This window comes from Cherax quadricarinatus, chromosome 42 (genome assembly GCF_038502225.1).
Source record: "Cherax quadricarinatus isolate ZL_2023a chromosome 42, ASM3850222v1, whole genome shotgun sequence".
NCBI classification, from domain to species: domain Eukaryota; kingdom Metazoa; phylum Arthropoda; class Malacostraca; order Decapoda; family Parastacidae; genus Cherax; species Cherax quadricarinatus.
This window is the reverse complement of record NC_091333.1, coordinates 8,357,808-8,380,307: the sequence shown is the minus strand read 5'-3', so window position 1 is coordinate 8,380,307 and position 22,500 is coordinate 8,357,808. Positions and strand designations below refer to the sequence as shown.

The window sequence follows — 22,500 nt, the reverse complement described above, 5'->3', positions numbered from 1 at the left end:
TGTGCTAAGGAGCTCCACGCCTGCAAAAGCTCCGGATGTGACCACGGCATGAAGTGAGTCCAGTGTTATCCACACCTTATATACAAAATATATTCGTTTATGTCGTCATTTCACATCGAAATTTGATTACAGAGTGAAGGTGTCATTGTCAGACATCTGAAATATCCAGAAACACTGCTAAACCTCGATTGTATTTCTTTTAATAATATTTTCACTTACATCGTGTAGCGTTAACACACTGGCAAAATATGTTAATATCGAAACTTTAATACGAGGGCAGTGAGGATAAGACTGATTGATTTGTTGGGTTTAAATTTTATTGACAACACGAGGGTCATGTGTTCTTCTTTTTATAAGTGAGACAGGTGTCCTCTGGCCTCTTTAAACTGGACAGTAAGTATAGCACAAAGAAATGATACCTTCATTGCTGTTGTGTTTAATTTAAGCCTGAATGTGAAAAGGACTAAGTTAAACGAATATATGTATATTTATATTTTAGTAAATGTATACAGCAAATTACCTCAGAAAAACATGTTTGTGTTTTATTCAAGTCAAAGTTGGTTGATTTATGAGGTTTAAAGCCTATCCACAACACGCGGGTCATTAAGGCTGCATGTCACCTGTTCACCACCAGTCAAAAATAATTTAATACCTAAGACAGGGATTAAAGTAAATAGTGCAAATATACAGGGTGATGCACACCTCTCGGTGTATATATTCATGTATCAGAATTATTATTATTATTATTATTATTATTATTATTATTATTATTATTATTATTATTATTATTATTATTATTATTATTATTATTATTATTATTTCTGGTATTTCATTATTGTGTTTCCTGTATTTTATATTATTATTGTGTGTGAAATTTTCCTCCACCTTTTCTTCCTCCAGATCATTCTGCTTAATGACGACTTCAAGGGTGAAAAAGAATTTTCTGCTATCCTTTGGTTGCCTAACTTAAATTTCATCTTTCCATTCTTTAAAGCCCATCTGTGCCCTTTTGTACCCGTTTCACACCTCTCGAACCTTCGTTTCTTTTGCATCCTGTCAAATTCTTTAAGTATCCTACATATAATCACATCTCCTTGGATGTCTCTCCAGGTTCTTCTATCATTGAATATCATCACGTTTAGTTCGTTTAGTCTCTGTTCACTCGTCATTTATCTAGTTTCGTTGCGAACCTTTGCACTTTCTTTTGTTTTGTGTCTTTCTTGTGTCTGTGTGTTTATATAGGTGTCGCGTGTCTAAGTGTTGCATCTTTGTGCAGATGTAAAAACACATACTGGAGAGGGTTCACCTAGTATTTAGTGTAATTTCTCGACACAGAGTTGTCTAGCAGATTTACACTTCGCTACTAAGCATTTCCATCATTGCTGTTATCCTGAAGGCCATGTTTTTCCTGCCAGCCAGTGTTTCTGTTGCTGTTGTTGATGACTTATTGAAGAAACAGGTGAGGTATCAAGTTTTCATTCGTAACAACGTTACTCTATGTAGAGTTTTATCAGTGGAAACTTGCTCCTCACCTTTGTAGTTTGTGCTGTAGATGTAGCATTTTGTAGCGTACAGTTGGAAATGGTTATGAAGTATTAGGTTAAATAATCAGTTGCCCTAAAAAAAAAATTGTATGACACGTAGAAAAATGAGCTCTTTATATAAAAACCGATTTGTTTTTTTTTCTTTTGTTTTCAAAATATTTGCAGGTCTGGGCAAGAGAACGTAAATCTACATTTGGACAGTTAACGGGTTAATATCCTGTATTTTTCTTTACAAATGTGATTATTTAAAATGCTCTTTATTGCCCGTCTGCCTGCCCTCCTACCTGCCTGTTTGCCTATCTGCATGTCTGTCAGCTTACCTACTTGCTTGCCCCATCTCACCTTGCATCTCCGTCTGCCTCTGCCTGTCTGTCTGCTTGTCTGTCTTCTTGCAAATTTCTCTGCCTGTCCATATGCCTTCCTACCAGCTTGCTTGTCTGTCTGCCAGTTAGGATAAACATTGGGGTTGGCGTGTCAGGTTGCAACTCCAGCGTGGTTTCTGGGTCACATTCAATCGAAACCTGCTTGGGAGCGCCACTTTGTCCCTCATACCACTGTAAAAAATATCCGAATCCAGTTAATCAGAGTGAAACCTTGAAATCTTGGAGACGTTCGTGTGTGTGTGTGTACTCACCTAGTTGAGGTTGCGGGGGTCGAGTCCGAGCTCCTGGCCCCGCCTCTTCACTGATCGCTACTAGGTCACTCTCCCTGAGCCGTGAGCTTTATCATACCTCTGCTTAAAGCTATGTATGGATCCTGCCTCCACTACATCGCTTCCCAAACTATTCCACTTACTGACTACTCTGTGGCTGAAGAAATACTTCCTAACATCCCTGTGATTCATCTGTGTCTTCAGCTTCCAACTGTGTCCCCTTGTTACTGTGTCCAATCTCTGGAACATCCTGTCTTTGTCCACCTTGTCAATTCCTCTCAGTATTTTGTATGTCGTTATCATGTCCCCCCTATCTCTCCTGTCCTCCAGTGTCGTCAGGTTGATTTCCCTTAACCTCTCCTCGTAGGACATACCTCTTAGCTCTGGGACTAGTCTTGTTGCAAACCTTTGCACTTTCTCTAGTTTCTTTACGTGCTTGGCTAGGTGTGTGTGTGTGTGTGTGTGTGTGTGTGTACTCACCTATTTGTACTCAAATATTTGTGGTTGCAGGGGTCGAGTCCTAGCTCCTGGCCCCGCCTCTTCACCGGTTGCTACTAGACCCTCTCTCTCCCCGCTCCATGTGTGTGTGTGTGTGTGTGTGTGTGTGTGTGTGTGTGTTTTAAAATCTTAGCTGTTGGCCCCGCCTTACGTACCCCCTCTCTTGAAACTATGAAATCCACTTCTACAACCTTATCATCCAACTCGTTCTATAATCTGAAGGATTTAAAATTGTTGTTACTCATAAATGTTTTTATTCGCCATCTATACACACGTTCTATATTCAACGTATTTCGAACAATTTCTCCTTATCTATCCTTGTAAATTTTTTAAGTATCGGGTGAGCATAATGCCTAGCATATCGCCAGAAAAACTTTGGCAGTCATTGATCGTCTGTCACATCTAATTAGCCTTCAGGAAACTCAACAGTCATTCACAGCTCTTCATACAACATATTTCAGGCCCATCTTGGAGTACGCAGCATCAGCCCAAAAGCATGTTTAGAAACTAGAAAAAGTGCAAACGAGACTAGTTTCAAAGCTCAGGGCCATGAGTTGCGAAGATAAGCTAACGGAATTTAATCTAACAACAGTGGAGGACAGAAGAACCAGGAGAGACATGATAGCATCATACCAGATTCTCAGAGGAATTGATAAAATAGACAGAGATAGGCTTTTTAAGAGGTGGGAAATAGGCACTCTGGGGCATACCTGGAGGTTATTCCGGGGATCAACGCCCCGGCGGCCCGGTCCATGACCAGGCCTCCCGATGGATCAGGGCCTGATCAACTAGGCTGTTACTGCTGGCCGCAGCCCGGCTGATCCGGCACTGACTTTAGGTATCTGTCCAGCTCACTTTTGAAGGCAGCCAGGGGTTTATTGGCAATTCCCCTAATGCTTGATGGGAGGCTGTTGAACAGTCTTGGGCCCCGGACACTTATGGTGTTTTCCCTTAGTGTACCAATGGCGCCCCTACTTTTTATTGGGGGCATTTTGTATCGCCTGCCCAGTCTTTTACTTTCGTAGGGAGTGATTTCTGTGTGCAGATTTGGGACCATTCCTTCCAAGATTTTCCAAGTGTAGATTATGATATATCTCTCCCTCCTGCGTTCCGACGAGTACAAGTCAAGTGCTTCCAAGCGTTCCCAGTAGTTAAGGTGCTTGACGTTAGAACTTATACGTGCAGTAAAGGATCTCTGTACATTCTCTAGATCTGCGATTTCACCTGCTTTGAATGGAGATGTTCATGTACAATGTTAAGTGAGATCCTCAGACATTACTACTCCCAGGTCCCTTACATTATTTTTCCGCTCTATTGTATGGCCAGAGTCTGTAGTATACTCTGTTCTAGTTATTATCTCCTCCAGTTTTCCATAACGGAGTAGTTGGAATTTGTCCTCATTGAACATCATATTGTTTACCGTTGCCCACTGGAAAACTTTGTTTATATCTTCTTGGAGGTTAACCGCGTCCTCAGCAGATGACATAGCCGGAACTTAGACTCAGACGAGCCACAATAATGTCAGAAAAATTTTCTTCAGGCTCAAGGTGGTAAATGGAGTGACCTCGACGAAATGGTGGAAGTAGACTATACTTAGTTTTAAGATCAGATACGATAGGGCCCATGAGGCAAGGAGTAATGTGACGAGTAGCAAGTTGAGAGAGTCGCGATCAGGAGCTAGAACTCGACCCCTGCAATATAGGTGAGCACATATAGGCAAGTACATTTTGCCACATTAGTTACCTTAAGCCTGACAGGTTAGATACCTGGCTACGATCAGCAGACGGTGTATCGAGTTTTCCACCACTCCTTGCTTTGTATGCCCCACACGGGTTTAGTGCCTCACATGTTGTGTTGCTGTGCCCACAGACTGGTGCTGCGGGGGAGGCGTCATGCACTTCTGGATCGACAAGAGAAACGCATGCGGTCTGCGGCGAGCTCCGTTTGTGCGCCCAGCCCGCCCGTACGGTCCCAAGCCCCGCTACCGCCCAATGGTCACCCCCGTACACAGGTGGGTCACCATCCTCCCATTGGTCACCTCCATACACAGGTGGGTCACCATCCTCCCGTTGATCACCCCCGTACACAGGTGGGTCACCATCCTCCCGTTGATCACCCCCGTACACAGGTGGGTCTCCTTTGGACACCACTGTAAACGTTTCTGTCTTGTTTTACAACATGAATTTTCAGGCTAAGAGTTATCTTACCTCAGCTCATTTACAGACTAAGCTCTCCTATCTTACCTCAGTGTTTTCAGAACCCGGCCCTATCTAAGGCGCGCTACAATCCCGCTTGGACGGGATCCACAACAGTCAACTTAAAACCAGGTACCTATTTACTGCTAAGTGAACAGGGGCAACAGGTGTAAGTAAACATGTCTAACGTTTCCCCTCGCTCCGGGATCGATCCCGAGTCCTTCGATTGTGAGCCCAAGGCATTACCATTGATCCAAGTTAAGAGAACGGAGAGGGGGATATGAAAATGACAGGGAAATTGAGTTATGTGAAAATCTAAACCCGTGTGGAAGGTAGGACAATGAACAACGTGTACTCACCTCATGTGGTTGCAGGTTCGAGTCTTAGATCTGGGTTCCACCTGTCAACTTGCCGCTTTCCAGAACCGCCACATCCTAGCCTCGTGTGTGTGTGTGTGTGTGTGTGTGTGTGTGTACTCACCTATTTGTGGTTGCAGGGGCCGATTCACAGCTCCTGGTCCCGCCTCTCCGCTGGTCGCTACAAGGCCACTCTCTTCTCCACGAACTTTATCAAACCTCTTCTTAAAGCTATGCATGGCTCCTCTGTGTGTGTGTGTGTGTGTGTGTGTGCGTGTACTTTGTGTGTATGTGTTGTGTGTGTGTGCGTGTGTACAGCACTGCTGATCTTGTATCCTTCAGGTTCCAGCGGATCGAGTTGATGCAGCTGGAGAATGGTCGGTGTGGGGAGGGACGTGCTGGACCTCAGGGACGCAGCCGACGTCACGGCTCCGCCTCCCGACCGACGCCCGACGAAGACGACGACGAGAGCGTCCGCGTCCACCTGGCCAACGACACCGCCACGCCCACCACGCCCGCGGGAGAGATGTGCCTGGCACGCCTCAACGTGCCTTCCTCCGCCCACACCTCCCGCAGGACCTCCGCCAACTCCTCTGTGTACTCGCACATCCCCGACAACTTTAACTTGTTCCGCATGGGCGGCATCAATTGGTGCGTGTGGGCGGCCTTCATCGTCATCACCATGCTGCTAGTGCCCGCCCACCTCTACCTCAAGAACTTCGACTACCGAGGCGAACTCATTGGCATCTTCTTCGTCATCATCCTTCTCTTCCTCGTGTGCTTCTCTGTGTCGCTCTTCCACACTAAGACTCGAGCCATCCTCCTCCATAGGCTCAACCTCGAGGACGATGCGCGGACATGTGCCTTGGACTCCGAGACGGCCTCGCCCTCCCGTCGGAGGGCTCTCTTCCCCACCAGCAGCCTCGCCAGCAACCGTCTCCCTCGCCACGTGTCTTACCCTCTCGTCCGTGTCTCCATGTCCACGCCGGACCTCCTTATCAACGGACAAACTGCAAGTGCAACGGAGAGAGTGGGTCGCTCACACCCCCATGTCCCCAGAGGGACCCTCAATGGCATTCTGAGATCGTATGATCTGACGAACCAGAGGACACAGATATCTGTGGCCTCCGAGGCTGGCAGTGACCCTCCGCCCTACCATCTGGCCATCCTGCTACCCACTCCCACACATTCCCCGACCTCCAGAGGAGGCTGTGAAACGCCTCCACCCGCTTACGAGGTGGTGCAGTGACGTACGCTACACTAGTGTGTTTGTGTGTGACTCTAGAAGTGAGCACGACGTACTTTGACGTCTGTGAGGATGTACATCTTCTTAGTAGGCAAACATCATCATCTTAGTGTATTATGATTTTTAACATGTACCTCCCTGAGGATAAGACTCGTTTGAAGTCGGTGGCTTTTGAGTCACGGTCAGTGTGGGATAACACCAGCCACACTACACCGGCCATGCTAAACTAGCCACATCATGCCAGCCATGCTACACCAGCCATACTACACAAGCCATGCTACACTAGCCACACTACACCAGTCACACCAGAGGGGGCACTACTTCAGGAGAGAAATCTCACACCTAACAATGGGGTGACGAAGCACAAACCAGTTCTTCATTATTTCTTTGTGATCTTACTGTTATTTATTCCGTCGAGTGAGGAGGCGCAAACATGAACGCAAATGTCTAGTGAAAAATACGAGGTTTTCAGCTCACAATACTGAATCAAAGATCATGTGTGTATATTGCAGAACAGATCTCAAGCATTTCAACCCATAGAAAAAAAAATTAATTTTTACAGCCACTCTCTGGCTTCTTTGCAACTTTCAACCCAGGAGGGAAAAGTAACCATAAAAGGGGTTTTAAAACCACCTACTGGCTTCGTTATAACTCTCAACCCATGAAATATAACAGCATAAATAATGTAGTGGTTAACATCTGTCCCAGTTCACAACAACGCATGTCTTTCAGCCATATTAGCAAATCTAAATACACAAGCAGTTTTTTTTGGCTTTGCCACGTCTCTCGTAACTTGGGTTTATTGTCTTTTAAACTGCCTTAAAATATGCCAAATTCCTCTTGGTGTGTCGCATATTTCCGAGCACATTTAACTATATGAAGTGCACAAATATATCACGTATTCACTAGAGTATTTTGAACGAAGCGAAGAGAGAGAATCCGGAGACGTGGTTAGGAAAAGAGAAGAGATTGTATGTTACCTCAAGGGTAGTTATCATGATATCTTGTTCCTTACTGCCTGTATAGCTGCTCGCTATCCAGTGCCAGTATTGATGCCACTCGTGAAAGACCCCTAAGACTCCCAGTCGTCCTGGCGTCTCGGGGCACTCGTATCTTCTCAAAGACTGGAGACCCAGTCTCAAGATATTACTGTGTAAGTGATCACTGTATAAGTGATGTTCTGCATTTGTTAGACTGAGGATCGAGCCTCCACCACTTAGTAACCTCAAATGGGTCAACAAAATGATGTGAGTCTTAGGTCATACTACCAACTGCGGCCTCCAGGAGGGAGAAGTAGTACCCTTGGAAGTCCCCTCAAGGAGGGATATTGGGAGGTGCCTTGATGCCAGTGAAGAGCTCCTGATCCAATGATCTCGAGTTCCTCTCCTCTTCCTTGGATCAAGCCTGATTACATCCCTCTCCCCAGATGCTGTTAAATAGCAAGATTGATCTAATCAATCACAGTGACAGAATAATACAGAGGTTTGTCAATAACCTTAATTTAAACCAAAACTAACCAGATGGTCCCCAAACTATTCAGATAGGTTCCAAACTATCCACATATATTCTAAAGTATTTAGATAGCTTTCATACTATCCAGATAGCAATTAAACTATCCAGAAAAATGTGAACCAACCAAAAGAAATCCATGAATAATCTTGATTATTAAATAATCCTGCTTGTTTAATAATCCTGAATGTTAAATAATCTTGTTAAATAACCCAATGAGGACTGAAATAATTCAGTGTGGCAATAATTTCTAATTTAAGCGGCTGAAAGTAATTATAGAGAGATGAGCGAGTAATTATAGAGGGGTGAGGGAGTAATTATAGAGGGGTGAGGGAGTAATTATAGAGGGGTGAGGGAGTAATTATAGAGGGGTGAGGGAGTAATTATAGAGGAAGGAGTAATTTTAAAGGGTTGAGAGTTCAATTATAGGGAGGTTAAGAGTGCCATTATAGGGGGTTGGTAGGGTAATTATAGAGGGTTGTACTAGTGCTGATAGCTTTAATTATCATTTAAGTCGAGACTTCTGAGTTGGTATTGGTGAAGGGCTCTTGATCTGAGGAACCGGAGCCACCTCTCCATTTCCTTGGATCAAACCTGATTACGTGCCAGTCTCCAGGCGATGTACAGCTCCGACGGGTTTAGTATATCACATCAATATAATAATAATAACAATAATAATAATAATAATAATGACTTGTAAATATTTAAATTGTTGCAATCAATAATTTGTTAAAGCGGAACGTTCATAATCACACGTTTAAAAAATCTCTGTAAATGATTTACGCTAAATGATTCACGTTATTTATATGTACCATGTTGATTTTTTTTTTTTTTTTTTTTTTTTTTTTCATGGACTATGTTGTAAATTTCTGTTTCAGATTTTTCTATTATTCATATTGTAAATCTTGTATTTTGCGTTTTTTACGTAAATTATATCATAAAATTCTAATTTTAAACGTTTTACACGAACTGTATTGTAAATCTCCGTTTTTTTTCACTTTTTTTTACATAAATCGTGCCATCAGTTTCTCCTGCATATTTTTTTTTATTTTACATTAACCAGTGTTTTACATTTTTTTACGTAAATCATGTGGTAATTTTCTCTTATTTAACGTTATCTCTTTTTCACAAACCTGTAAATTTCTCAAGTGGTAAATTGCTCATTTTTACACATATCTACTTAGAAAAGAACATGATAAAGGTTCCACGTTAATACCAGAGGGGGTCACCGCCCCCTCGAACACGTCTTATGAGTCAACGTTTTTTATACGTCATACTTGCCATTTTCAATTTTCATTTATATCAATTTATTAACATGATAAGAAATTTAATGTACATTTGAATGTTTATAGATGATGGTTGTGACGATTGGCACTTGCTGGCACTAAGATGTATACTGCCTACTGGCACTAAGATGTGTACTGCCTGCTGGCACTAAGATGTATACTGCCTGCTGGCACTAAGATGTATACTGCCTACTGGAACTAAGATGTATACTTCCTACTGCCACTAAGATGTATACTGCCTGCTGGCACTAAGATGTATACTGCCTACTGGCACTAAGATGTATACTGCCTGCTGGCACTAAGATGTGTACTGCCAACTGGCACTAAGATGTATACTTCCTACTGGCACTAAGATGTATACTTCCTACTGCCACTAAGATGTATACTGCCTGCTGGCACTAAGATGTATACTGCCTACTGGCACTAAGATGTATACTGCCTGCTGGCACTAAGATGTATACTGCCTACTGGCACTAAGATGTATACTTCCTACTGCCACTAAGATGTATACTGCCTGCTGGCACTAAGATGTATACTGCCTACTGGCACTAAGATGTATACTTCCTACTGCCACTAAGATGTATACTGCCTACTGGCACTAAGATGTATACTGCCTACTGGCACTAAGATGTATACTGCCTGCTGGCACTAAGATGTATACTGCCTGCTGGCACTAAGATGTATACTGCCTACTGCCACTAAGATGTATACTGCCTACTGCCACTAAGATGTATACTGCCTGCTGGCACTAAGATGTATACTGCCTACTGCCACTAAGATGTATACTGCCTACTGCCACTAAGATGTATACTGCCTGCTGGCACTAAGATGTATACTTCCTACTGCCACTAAGATGTATACTGCCTGCTGGCACTAAGATGTATACTGCCTACTGCCACTAAGATGTATACTGCCTGCTGGCACTAAGATGTATACTGCCTGCTGGCACTAAGATGTATACTGCCTACTGGCACTAAGATGTATACTGCCTGCTGGCACTATGATGTATACTGCCTACTGCCACTAAGATGTATACTGCCTACTGCTACTGCCTGCTGGCACTAAGATGTATACTTCCTAACTAAGATGTATACTGCCTGCTGGCACTAAGATGTATACTGCCTGCTGGCACTAAGATGTATACTGCCTGCTGGCACTAAGATGTATACTGCCTGCTGGCACTAAGATGTATACTGCCTGCTGGCACTAAGATGTATACTGCCTGCTGGCACTAAGATGTATACTGCCTACTGCCACTAAGATGTATACTGCCTACTGCCACTAAGATGTATACTGCCTACTGCCACTAAGATGTATACTGCCTACTGGCACTAAGATGTATACTGCCTGCTGGCACTAAGATGTATACTGCCTGCTGGCACTAAGATGTATACTGCCTACTGCCACTAAGATGTATACTGCCTACTGCCACTAAGATGTATACTGCCTACTGCCACTAAGATGTATACTACCTACTGGCACTAAGATGTATACTGCCTGCTGGCACTATGATGTATACTGCCTACTGGCACTATGATGTATACTGCCTACTGCCACTAAGATGTATACTGCCTGCTGGCACTAAGATGTATACTGCCTACTGCCACTAAGATGTATACTGCCTACTGCCACTAAGATGTATACTGCCTACTGGCACTAAGATGTATACTGCCTACTGCCACTAAGATGTATACTGCCTACTGGCACTAAGATGTATACTGCCTGCTGGCACTAAGATGTATACTGCCTACTGCCACTAAGATGTATACTGCCTGCTGGCACTAAGATGTATACTGCCTGCTGGCACTAAGATGTATAATGCCAGACACTTCCTGGGACAGGATTATATTAATTATTAGAAGGATAATTATAATTTAGATTATCTTTTTTGGGAGGAAGACGCGAATACTCAAGAAAATTTTCTCAATAGGGAGGATAATAATAATAATAATAATTAGAATATTACAAATATTTATTATTGTTTGTTCATTAATGTTATCATGATTATACTTATATATTTATTGTTTATTTTGTATAAAAAATGTTGTATATCAGTTGTATTATTTATAAGAACAAGAAAGTATATATATGTATATATATATATATATATATATATATATATATATATATATATATATATATATATATATATATATATATATATATATATATATATATATATATATATATATATATATATATATATATATATATATATATATATATATATATATATATATATATATATATATATATATATATATATATCACTGTCCTGGGGACCCTCATCCTCAGAGAAAAGAATAATCTTGCTTCAGGGAAAACTCAAGGTTCTCCCTGAAGCTGTTTGAGAATTTTCTCCTACCACCCCCTGTATTTGATATATATTTTATTTAAAGACAAAATACATTGACAAAGCATTCACAAAAATACAATAGAAAGTAAAACAACATACATAACAACTCAGAGCTACATGTCGAATACTTCGTCCAGCTCCCCGGTGGTGGGCCGCGTGCCCAGAATGCTGCAGGCATTTCCTCTCTAGATCGCAATACTGAGTCTCTGAAAGAGGAAGCTGGTCGCCCTGTGGCCCTTGGTTTCTATGATGAGCTTTTCACCCAGCTCTTTGAGGAACTTTAGCGCACACTTGCCCCATGCTCCAAGGGTCTCCGATCCTATTGGGATGAAGTTATAACAAAGGGGAAGGTCTTCATATTTGCTGATCTTCTGGGTCTCCCTGAAGCTGGCAGCTCCACCCCCTTCAGCTTCCGAGTATGGCAAGTAGGTGTCTGCCAATGTGGTAGCACAGGTGTAGCTCCAGGTAATCTGCTATCCATCTTTCCAGGGTAGCATAGTGGATCCATCAGGACGCTTTTGACTTCCGTCAGACCTCTGTACTTGGGGTTCCCGTTGAGCTGGGCAACGGGCTGTGGCGAGGCTTCTCTTTATGATGTCATTGACCTCCTTGTGTCTGGCATACTTCCCTTCTGCTGTGTGACACACGAGACCATGAAGTCCGAATTGATCAGCTGTCGCCCTGCCGCAAATGCTCCTATGTTCGGTGAGGATGGGGGCGGCAGCAGCAACAGTAGCAGCAGAAAAGTTGTGGTGGGTCGTAAAGGATGTCTACTCAACGATGGCTCATTTTATGTTAAATTTCTGTGACGGAGAAATAAAATGCATGTTGGGTAAACGTCTTCCTTGAATGTAAACAATAGGTATTTGACACACACCAGACACGAGACTGATAAACAACCTGATTTCCTGAAGAACTGAGACACCTATGCAACACATGGGAATCTTTATTGAAGAAACGTTTCGCCACACAGTGGCTTCATCAGTCCAATACAAAGTAGAAATGGGTAAGGAGAGAAGGATTTTGAGGTAATCAGTCCCTCAACCTGGAATCGTTGTGTTCAGTCTAACACTCTTGTAGGAAGTGCAGCATTGGGCCAGAGAGGTGGCGATACGCTTCTTCAGTAAAGATTCCCATGTGTTGCATAAGTGTCTCAATTCTTCAACTTGTTAGGGTTTTTTGTTGCAGTGACTGACAGATGTGATGAATATCACATCTGTCAGTCACTGCAACATCATGGGATCTTGGTACAAAGACTTCAACGCTTGTCCAGCCTTTGGACGACGACCTACTTACACTAGTGGCAGGTCCCACTGTGATCCCGCCTCCTCCTGCTTCGACTCATCTGACTACAATATATAAGCCACCTCTCTGGCCCTGTGCTGCACTTCCTACAAGAGTGATGAACTGAACACATCGATTACAGGTTGAGGGACTGATTACCTCAAACTCCTCCTCTCCTTACCCATTTCTACTTTGTATTGGACTGATGAACCCACTGTGTGGCGAAACGTTTCTTCAATAAAGATTCCCATGTGTTGCACAAGTGTCTCAATTCTTCAACTTGTTGGTTTTCAAAACCATTCCTCAAACCTGATTACCCGTCATTCCACATGGCACTGTAAGACCCTTATTACTTTAGCACTCCTCTCCCCATTATTAATAATAATAACATTGTTGGCATGAACCTCCGGCGCACTGTTTGCAAGACATTGTTCCTAGAGAAGAAATTATTAACCAAATCGCAGTCTCAGTTGTGAGCGAAGAGTTCCTTGTGTCTGGAAAGAATTACCTGGTCACGGAACCGACAGGATGATGACTTAGACACTTGTGTAGCACTTGGGTGTCGGATTCGCAGCAGTGTTTCCGGACAGCGTCGTGCGAGGGCATTTACTATCTTCAGCTAGCATTTTTACTGCTGAACTGTATGCCATTCTTGCAGCACTTATTCGTATCGCATCTGTACCTGTATCATCATTTGTAGTAGTCTCAGACTCCCTTAGTGCTCTACAGGCTATACGAAAATTTGATACATCTCATCCCCTCGTTCTCCGTATCCAACTTTGGCTACGCCGTATCTCTACCAAACATAAAGATATTGTTTTTTGTTGGGTCCCTGGTCATGTCGACGTACAGGGCAATGAACAGGCAGACACTGCTGCACGGTCAGCAGTACATGACCTACCAATTTCCTATCGAGGTGTTCCATTTCTGGACTATTTTGCTGCAATAGCTACCCACCTTCGCACCCGTTGGCAACAACGTTGGTCAACTCTGCTCGGTAACAAACTTCATTCTATTAAACCGAGCATAGGTTACTGGCCGTCTTCTTGTCATCAGTGCCGAGGTTGGGAGACCACTCTCTCCCGCCTTCGCATTGGCCACACTCGTCTTACTCATGGGTATCTCATGGAGAGGCACCCTGTTCCTCTCTGTGAGCAGTGTCAAGTTCCAGTATCGATTAGCCACATTCTGTTAGACTGCCCTCTCTATCAACGAGCACGCAGAATTTACCTCCAACGTCGTCTTCGTTCTACTACTCTCTCTTTACCTTCCCTTCTTGCTGATGGACCCTCCTTTAATCCTGACTCTCTCATTGACTTCTTGACAACGACTGATTTACTCCACAAACTCTGATGATACTTTTCGCACTCCCTTCAGCCCTTTCTAGTTCAGTCTCTTGCTGCCCTTTACCCTTTCACCTTCCACTACCCCGCTGTTATCCGTAACCTATTACTCATCCATCTCCCTTTTGCCACCTGATGCCCTCGCTTCCTTCCTGCCCTGCAGCGCTGTATAGTCCTTGTGGCTTAGCGCTTCTCTTTGATTATAATAATAATAATAATTTATTATGGAAACGTTGGCAAACCAGTAGCTTCCTCAGTCCAATACAGAGAAGAATAATTGAAGATCAGAAGGAGGTTTGAGGTAATCAGTCTCTCAGCCTGGAGTCGATGTGATCAGTCCATCAGTGTTAATAACAATACTTAAACTTGCAGTATTCATTAGTTACTTTTAAAACAACTTCTCCCAATTCCACTCTCAAAGTTCTGTTCTATTTTCAGTTTATTATGGAAAAAATGGATAAACAACTGTATAGCTCAGGATAAAGATTTTATTCTCATTACTAAGATAAGATTTTATTGGGATTTTTTATGGACCTTACATATATCAGAAGAGTTTACAGAATAGACAGACCAGTGGCTGGTTCCTCACAGTCCATAATAATCAAATTTTTCAATAACTGTCAGAAAAGACCTCGTCAAGGCTTCCATAGATATGAAAACCACTCGTTTTTAAAAGTGCCTACCTAATAACAACAGCACTTTCTTTAGTCTCTAAATCAAAATCGTAAACTAAATCCAGGTAAGTTCAATCATTTTTATGTTCAAGATGGTAAAAATAATAGCTGAAACTCCTAGCTGGCCTAGCAGACACGATATATATAATGCAAAAGATCTTAATACATTCATACACTTGGTGAACCACTACCCAATCAATCGTCTACGCCATCAACTGCATCAATTCCAATGTAAAAAATCTTAGAGCTTGTAAAAGCCCCACTTGCACTGCTAGCCACCTGTTGCAGATTGATTATAATTATAATCATGAGGGAGCGCTAAATCCGTAGCATTATACATCGCACGTGGGGGGGGAGTGGATTGAAGGTATTCAGGCTCAATTCAAGGAACCGGAGCACAGATCCAATTCCCTAGATCAAGAGCCCCTCAGCGGCGTCAAGGAACCTCCCTTGAAGGGACCTGTTGCAGAGGAATCACTACCCAACTTTTCCTTAGTCACATTTTTCTCACGTGCAGAACAACCACTGTAAAAAAAATAGTGAACTTCTAAGCGCTTTTGTGATTTCTCTCATTATCACAGTCCCTTGATAATGTGAGAAATCACGAAAGCGATTGGAAGTTCATTATTTTTTCACAGTAGTTGTTTTGCATATGTGATAACCTGTTTACTCTCATCTTATTGCATTTTCTCATATGTTTATTGTATTTATACTGTTGGGGTATCATTCTATTTTATACAAGTTCACTACTGTTATCCTCCCGTAATTTTTATATTATTCTGTATTTTTGCGTATTATATCTTTTTTTTTTTTGGTCTATTATCCTGTGTTACGTATATCAATCTCCTCTCTAGAGCAGTGCCTTGATGCCGGTGAGGGGCTCTTGATCCAAGGAACTAAATTTTTACTCCCTTTGGATTTCATCTGAATGCCTTTCATTTCCTGGGCTTTATACGGCCCATATGGGTTTAATGCTTCCCCCCTGATTAAAACAAAAATATATCATTCTGTCTCCTATTTACAAACAATATCAGCAGTGTAATAATAATAATAATAATAATAATAATAATAATAATAATAATAATAATAATAATAATAATAATAATAATAATGATAATAATAATTGCTATAATAAATGAATCGATCAATTCTTTCCACCCAGCCTCCCAAATGCGGCTTCTCCATTCCGCCCGTATCCCACCCCTCCCGCCCACATCCCACCCCTCCCGCCCACATCCCACCAACTACAACCCAATTCATGGCCTCAAATTCTCTGAATGAATTTAAACTTTTTTTAAGCACTTGCATAGCTAAGTGGGGTGGCCTTGAGAGAGAGATTGAGAGAGTGAGAGAGAGAGAGAGAGAGAGAGAGAGAGAGAGAGAAGTGGAGCTTGTTAAGCGTGTTTTATTTTATTGAAGCTTGATGAAGCCTCAAGTAGAGTCATTCAGAGATTCGTCAGCATGTAGGTCAGAATCCTCACAGTCAGTACGTGGGTTAGCCGTCGTCTCCAGCAGTACAGCTTCTCCTGTGTTGTCGTTCACCTTCCTTACAGGCACCAGATCTTACTAGCAGTGATGAGGTGAGTTTACACTGTGGGAGATTTTGGCCTCTATTAAAAAGCGTATGGTGGATAGTACCCTTTTTTTCTGTTGAATGGGAGATTTCTACCCGGATTATTATCCGGGGACAACTTGAGAAAGTCGCTGATTTCACTGAAGTTGAGGGTTCCAAAGGATACGAATTTCACTGAAGTTGGGGGTCCCAAAGGATACGAACTTCACTGAAGTTGTGGGTCCCCAAGGATACGAACTTCACTGAAGTTGTGGGTCCCCAAGGATACGAACTTCACTGAAGTTGTGGGTCCCCAAGGATACGAACTTCACTGAAGTTGTGGGTTCCCAAAGATACGAACTTCACTGAAGTTGTCGGTCCCCAAGGATACGAACTTCACTGAAGTTGTGGGTCCCCAAGGATACGAACTTCACTGAAGTTGGGGGTTCCCAAAGATACGAACTTCACTGAAGTTGGGGGTCCCCAAGGATACGAACTTCACTGAAGTTGTGGGTCCCACAACTTCACTGAAGTTGTGGGTCCCCCAACTTCACTGAAGTTGTGGGTCCCCAAGGATACGAACTTCACTGAAGTTGGGGTTCCCAAAGATACGAACTTCACTGAAGTTGGGGGTCCCCAAGGATACGAACTTCACTGAAGTTGTGGGTCCCCAAGGATACGAACTTCACTGAAGTTGTGGGTCCCCAAAGATACGAACTTCACTGAAGTTGTGGTCCCCAAACATACGAACTTCACTGAAGTTGGGGGTCCCAAAGGGTACGAACTTCACTGAAGTTGTGGGTCCCCAAAGATACGAACTTCACTGAAGTTGGGGGTTCCCAAAGATACGAACTTCACTGAAGTTGGGGGTCCCCAAGGATACGAACTTCACTGAAGTTGGGGGTCCCCAAGGATACGAACTTCACTGAAGTTGGGGGTCCCCAAGGATACGAACTTCACTGAAGTTGTGGGTCCCCAAGGATACGAACTTCACTGAAGTTGTGGGTCCCCAAAGATACGAACTTCACTGAAGTTGTGGTCCCCAAAGATACGAACTTCACTGAAGTTGTGGGTCCCCAAAGATACGAACTTCACTGAAGTTGGGGATCCCCAAAGATACGAACTTCACTGAAGTTGGGGTCCCCAAAGATACGAACTTCACTGAAGTTGGGGGTCCCAAAAGATGCGAACTTCACTGAAGTTGTGGGTCCCCAAAGATACGAACTATATCAGTCGACTGACTCCCAGGCACGTGCTAATTGCTAGATCAACACTATTTACTGCTAGATCAACACTATTTACTGCTAGGTGAACAGCAGATTTTATTATTTAAAGTCACAGGAAGTATCAGGTGCAATGAGATTCCCCCAGGCGTATCGGCATGCTCGGAAATCGAACCCTGGTCCATTCTGTTGTGAGCCGAATGCTATATCATTGAGCAACTGTGTTTACTGCATCCTAGCCTCGTGGGCCTTGCCACACCTATTCTTCAAACTATATTTAGAGTCTGTTTTCACTATCATTTCGTCCACAACATTTCAGGTTCTGACCTTCGTACTCTTTATTCTGTAAGAGTCACTCTGTGTGTACATTATGTGTACATTATGTGTGCACGTGTGTACCTTGTGTTTTTGCATTATATAGCATGTGCATATTTTGTGAGCGTTCCTGTCCGGCAGAAGGGGGTGTGCCTCGACTCTGGTGGGGGCTCTTGATTCAAGGAATTGTAGCTACGATGAAGAATCAGATGTATTTGCAACATCTGGGTATCTTTGTAGACGTTTCGCCATCCAGTGACTTTATCAATACAAGGACATAATGTGAAGAATGTAGAACTATATACAAAAGATGAGGTAATAAGTCTCTCAGCCTTGGTGAAGAGCACCGTAGTCTTGAAGACTCTGAAGCACAGGCATTCATTCATTCATTAGAGGTTTGCCGGTACTTCCGGCCCGGGTCTTCTCCATATGGTGACCCGGCTGTGGCCCCCGGTTGGGGGTGTCGTTCATCTTCTTCTTTCTTCTGTCTTCTTTCTTGGGTCCTCCGGCTGGAGGGTAACATCTTCTCTCTTGCGGCGACTCCCCGGAGGGGAGTGTCTTCTCGCTTCTCATCTTCATCAGCAGGCGTCCACTTGGGCTTCATCAGCAGGCGTCCACTTGGGCTTCATCGGCAGGCATCGCCAGGGTCGAGGGTCTTCAGGCACTTGTTGCCCCGTCAAGTTGTTGGTAGTGTGGCATGGGTTCTAGGTGGGTTCAGACTAAAAGCACAAGCAGTAAGATTGGCGCTTATATACTGGCGTCAGATGAGGGCCGTGCAGCAGACGACAGCTTGTCACTGGCAGGCGGGATTTCCCAGTGGGACTAGATCACAGGGATGGTCCAGGAGTAAGCAAGAAGGTTGTGGATATGTCCTTTGTACCAAGATTCCATGATGTTGCTGTGTCTGACAAGTTGTACATGAATGGTATACAATACCGACAAGATGGGGGAACTAGACACATGTGCAGCATCTGGGTATACCTATGACTACTTATAAAAATACCGAGATTTTGCACCTGTGTCCGAGTCTTCATCTTGTCGGTATTTCACACCATTCATGTACGCACTGTAGCTACCTAATTCCTCGCATCAATCCTAATTGTTACCCATTCCCCGGGTACTGCATGTACACTACGGTTTTATATATTTCAGATTAGTTGTCTCCATAGTGTTGATGGTTGTGGTGATGGCCGCCGCCCGCGCTGCTCCTCACACACAACCTCAGCCTGGGCACGCACAACCTCAGCCTGGGCACGCACAACCTCACCGCACCCCCGAGAGGTAAATCCTGCTAGAAATATGGGTCCTCTACTAAATGTGGGTCTTACTACCATAAATATGGATCTTATTACCATAAATATGGATCTTACTACCATAAATATGGATCTTACTACCATAAATATGGATCTTACTACCATAAATATGGGTCTTACTACCATAAATATGGGTCCTGCCACATCACGATGGACAGTGAAAGCTCGACTCTCAGAGACCGAATTTTACTCTTAATATGAAGTAATGAGATCAGTTATCAATTAATAATACTAGTAAATTATTATTATAATTATTATTATTGTTATTATCATCCATCATTAATAATGTCTTCAGATGGGGAGGGGCTGCCTTGATGCGGATGAGGGGCTCTTCATCCAAGGGATTGGATCTATTCTCTCTTACCTTGGATCGAACTTGATTGTCTCTCATTCTCCTAGGCACTGTATGACCTCTACCGGTTTCACTCAGGGTTTCACTAAGGACTTCACCCAGGGTTTCACTGAGAACTTCACTCAGGGTTTCACTGAGGACTTCACTCAGGGTTTCACTGAGGACTTCACTCAGGGTTTCACTGAGGACTTCACTCAGGGTTTCACTAAGGACTTCACTCAGGGTTTCACTGAGGACTTCACTCAGGGTTTCACTAAGGACTTCACTCAGGGTTTCACTGAGGACGTCACTCAGGGTTTCACTGAGGACTTCACTCAGGGTTTCACTGAGGACTTCACTCAGGGTTTCACTGAGGACTTCACTCAGGGTTTCACTGAGGACTTCACTCAGGGTTTCACTAAGGACTTCACCCAGGGTTTCACTGAGAACTTCACTCAGGGTTTCACTGAGGACTTCACCCAGGGTTTCACTGAGGACTTCACTCAGGGTTTCACTGAGGACTTCACTCAGGGTTTCACTAAGGACTTCACTCAGGGTTTCACTGAGGACTTCACTCAGGGTTTCACTGAGGACTTCACTCAGGGTTTCACTGAGGACTTCACTCAGGGTTTCACTGAGGACTTCACTCAGGGTTTCACTGAGGACTTCACTCAGGGTTTCACTAAGGACTTCACTCAGGGTTTCACTGAGGACTTCACTCAGGGTTTCACTGAGGACTTCACTCAGGGTTTCACTGAGGACTTCACTCAGGGTTTCACTGAGGACTTCACTCAGGGTTTCACTGAGGGTTTCACCTAGGGTTTAACTGAGGGCTTCACTCGGCTTCACTCAGGGTTTCACTGAGGAATTCACTCAGTGTTTCATTCAGGGCTGAGCGAAATTAAGTTACAGTTGAACCTTCTGCCCTTGCATTCGATCAAATAAAGACTGATTTCAGGAACGCTGTGAGGGAGGCTTCAGCGGAGTCCTCGGAGGAGTCCGGAGAGTCATCCTCATCCTCTGAAGAGGACACCTCTTCCTCATCTTCTGAAGAGGACACCACCTCCTCCTCAGAAGAATTAGTTAGCACTTCACCTAAGTCTTCAGAGGAGTCACAGAAGGTGCCAACTCGTGAAGTGGGAGATCCTGAAGCTGAATAACGGAGAAGTGGGTGGTTACAGGGAGTGGAGTGACTCACGGTGGGTGGTTAGAGGGAGTGGAGTGACTCACGGTGGGTGGTTACAGGGAGTGGAGTGACTCACGGTGGGTGGTTACAGGGAGTGGAGTGACTCACTTCATTGGATCAAACCTGATTACTTCGCATTAACCAGACTGTTTTAGCCCTTCTCCATAATTATGTTTAGACAAGTCAAAGAAGGTTCCTTGATGCTGGTGAGCGTCTTGATACAAAGAATTTGGCTTGCTCTCCCTTTCCTTGGATTGAACCTTATTGCCTTCCATTCCCCAAACACTGTATGACTCAGTTTGTGGACTTGAATACATTAGGGACAGCTCAAAATATTTTAAATGTAATAGCTTTATCCATTAATTAGCCAGAGATGTTTATATACTTGATTATGATGCCTAACCATGGAGGACGATGGTCATGCGCGTTATTATTATTAATTATTATTATTATTAATTATTATTATTATTATTAATTATTATTATTAACTTTACCCACTGAAGTGTTTAACCTAATGAATGAATTATTATTTTATTGTTATATCCATGGAATTGGTAAACCAGTAGGTGAAATTCAGCTCCCGGGGCAACTGGACAGATTTAATGCTAGTAGCTTTAATTCCTTTGATCAAGAGCCCTTCACTGACATAGCAACCCCCCCCCCTCCCTACAGGGAGTAACTCAGATTGGATTCTCAAGACTAACCGAAAATGAGCTCAAATAACTCGAGTTTACTTAACCTCGTGTGTCCATTTGTCTTTTTTGTTTAAAATTGTTTTAAGAAATTAAAGACCTGCCAAGCGTTCAGATCTTCCAACAATTTTTTTTTTAATATTGATGCAGTGTGTGATGTTTACCATTTTGCCTTAAAGTGAAGTGTAAATAGTGGACTCTATATATATTAAAAAAAATGTATCTTTCGATGTATGCCTTAAGTAACAGTTTACGTATAAAGGTTATATATAGATACAGTCTATTTTGAATATGTATGGTGGTGTTAAAATAGCCTTGACTGATGGTTACATGTAGCCTTAATGACCATCGTGTATTTGATAGACAAAACTTAACAAATCAACGTAACTTGTTCTCAGTACATATCTTCAAAAGCTAAGTTGTCTAGAGCAACTTTTCTGCTAATTAACTTGTCTTCTTCTCTGCTTATTTTTAATGAATGCTCTGCCTTGGTGGGAATCGGCCAGTGTATTAAAAAAAATTATAAAGTATCCTTTAATTTCATTCATTCATTATCATTATTTTTTAGGGGGTTAAAACTGATATGATATTTTGAGCTGATAAAAATATTTATTTGGCCGCGATGAAAAAGTTATTGGCAGTAATGATAGGCTATCTGTCGGTTTTATTTTATTTTTTGTACGGAACAGCCACCCTCCTTTCTTGAAGTATTCTTGATCCAAGGAATTGGAGCTAATTCCCCATTCCTTAGATCAAACCAGATTAATTCCCCAAGCGCTGTATGGGTTTAGGGCTTGTCTGTAAAAACTATTGATAAAATCTCATTCCTGTTTCTGCACTGCCAGCCTCATCTACGGCATTTGCATATATTTCCTCTATCTTCCCCTCCAGGGAGGTTCCTTGACGCTGGTTAGGGGCTCTTGATCTAGGGAATTGGATCTGTGA

General features: G+C 43.0%; 2 protein-coding genes across 3 annotated transcripts in view; both read left to right on the top strand.

Annotated features, from left to right (window-relative positions):
* The window catches only part of LOC128695640 (uncharacterized), a 9,466-nt gene extending 461 nt beyond the window's left edge, over window positions 1-9,005 (top strand). The window contains exons 1-3 of one of the 2 annotated variants that reach the window (XM_053786379.2): window positions 1-53; window positions 4,564-4,705; window positions 5,588-9,005. The exon at window positions 1-53 is cut by the window's left edge and continues 456 nt beyond it. In XM_053786379.2, coding sequence (XP_053642354.1) covers window positions 4,587-4,705; window positions 5,588-6,494 — 1,026 coding nt within the window. In that variant the 5' untranslated portion in view covers window positions 1-53; window positions 4,564-4,586 and the 3' untranslated portion in view covers window positions 6,495-9,005. The remainder of the gene's footprint in view (window positions 54-4,563; window positions 4,706-5,587) is intronic. The other variant, XM_053786380.2, reaches the window with a different exon arrangement.
* Window positions 9,006-16,368: 7,363 nt separating this feature from the next.
* Window positions 16,369-22,323, top strand: LOC128695642 (H/ACA ribonucleoprotein complex non-core subunit NAF1). The gene is made up of 3 exons (XM_053786384.2): window positions 16,369-16,523; window positions 19,186-19,314; window positions 20,636-22,323. Exons 1-3 carry the CDS (start codon window positions 16,519-16,521, stop codon window positions 20,835-20,837), a joined length of 336 nt encoding a protein of 111 aa, XP_053642359.2. The 5' UTR covers window positions 16,369-16,518; the 3' UTR covers window positions 20,838-22,323.
* The last annotated feature ends 177 nt before the right edge of the window (window positions 22,324-22,500 follow it).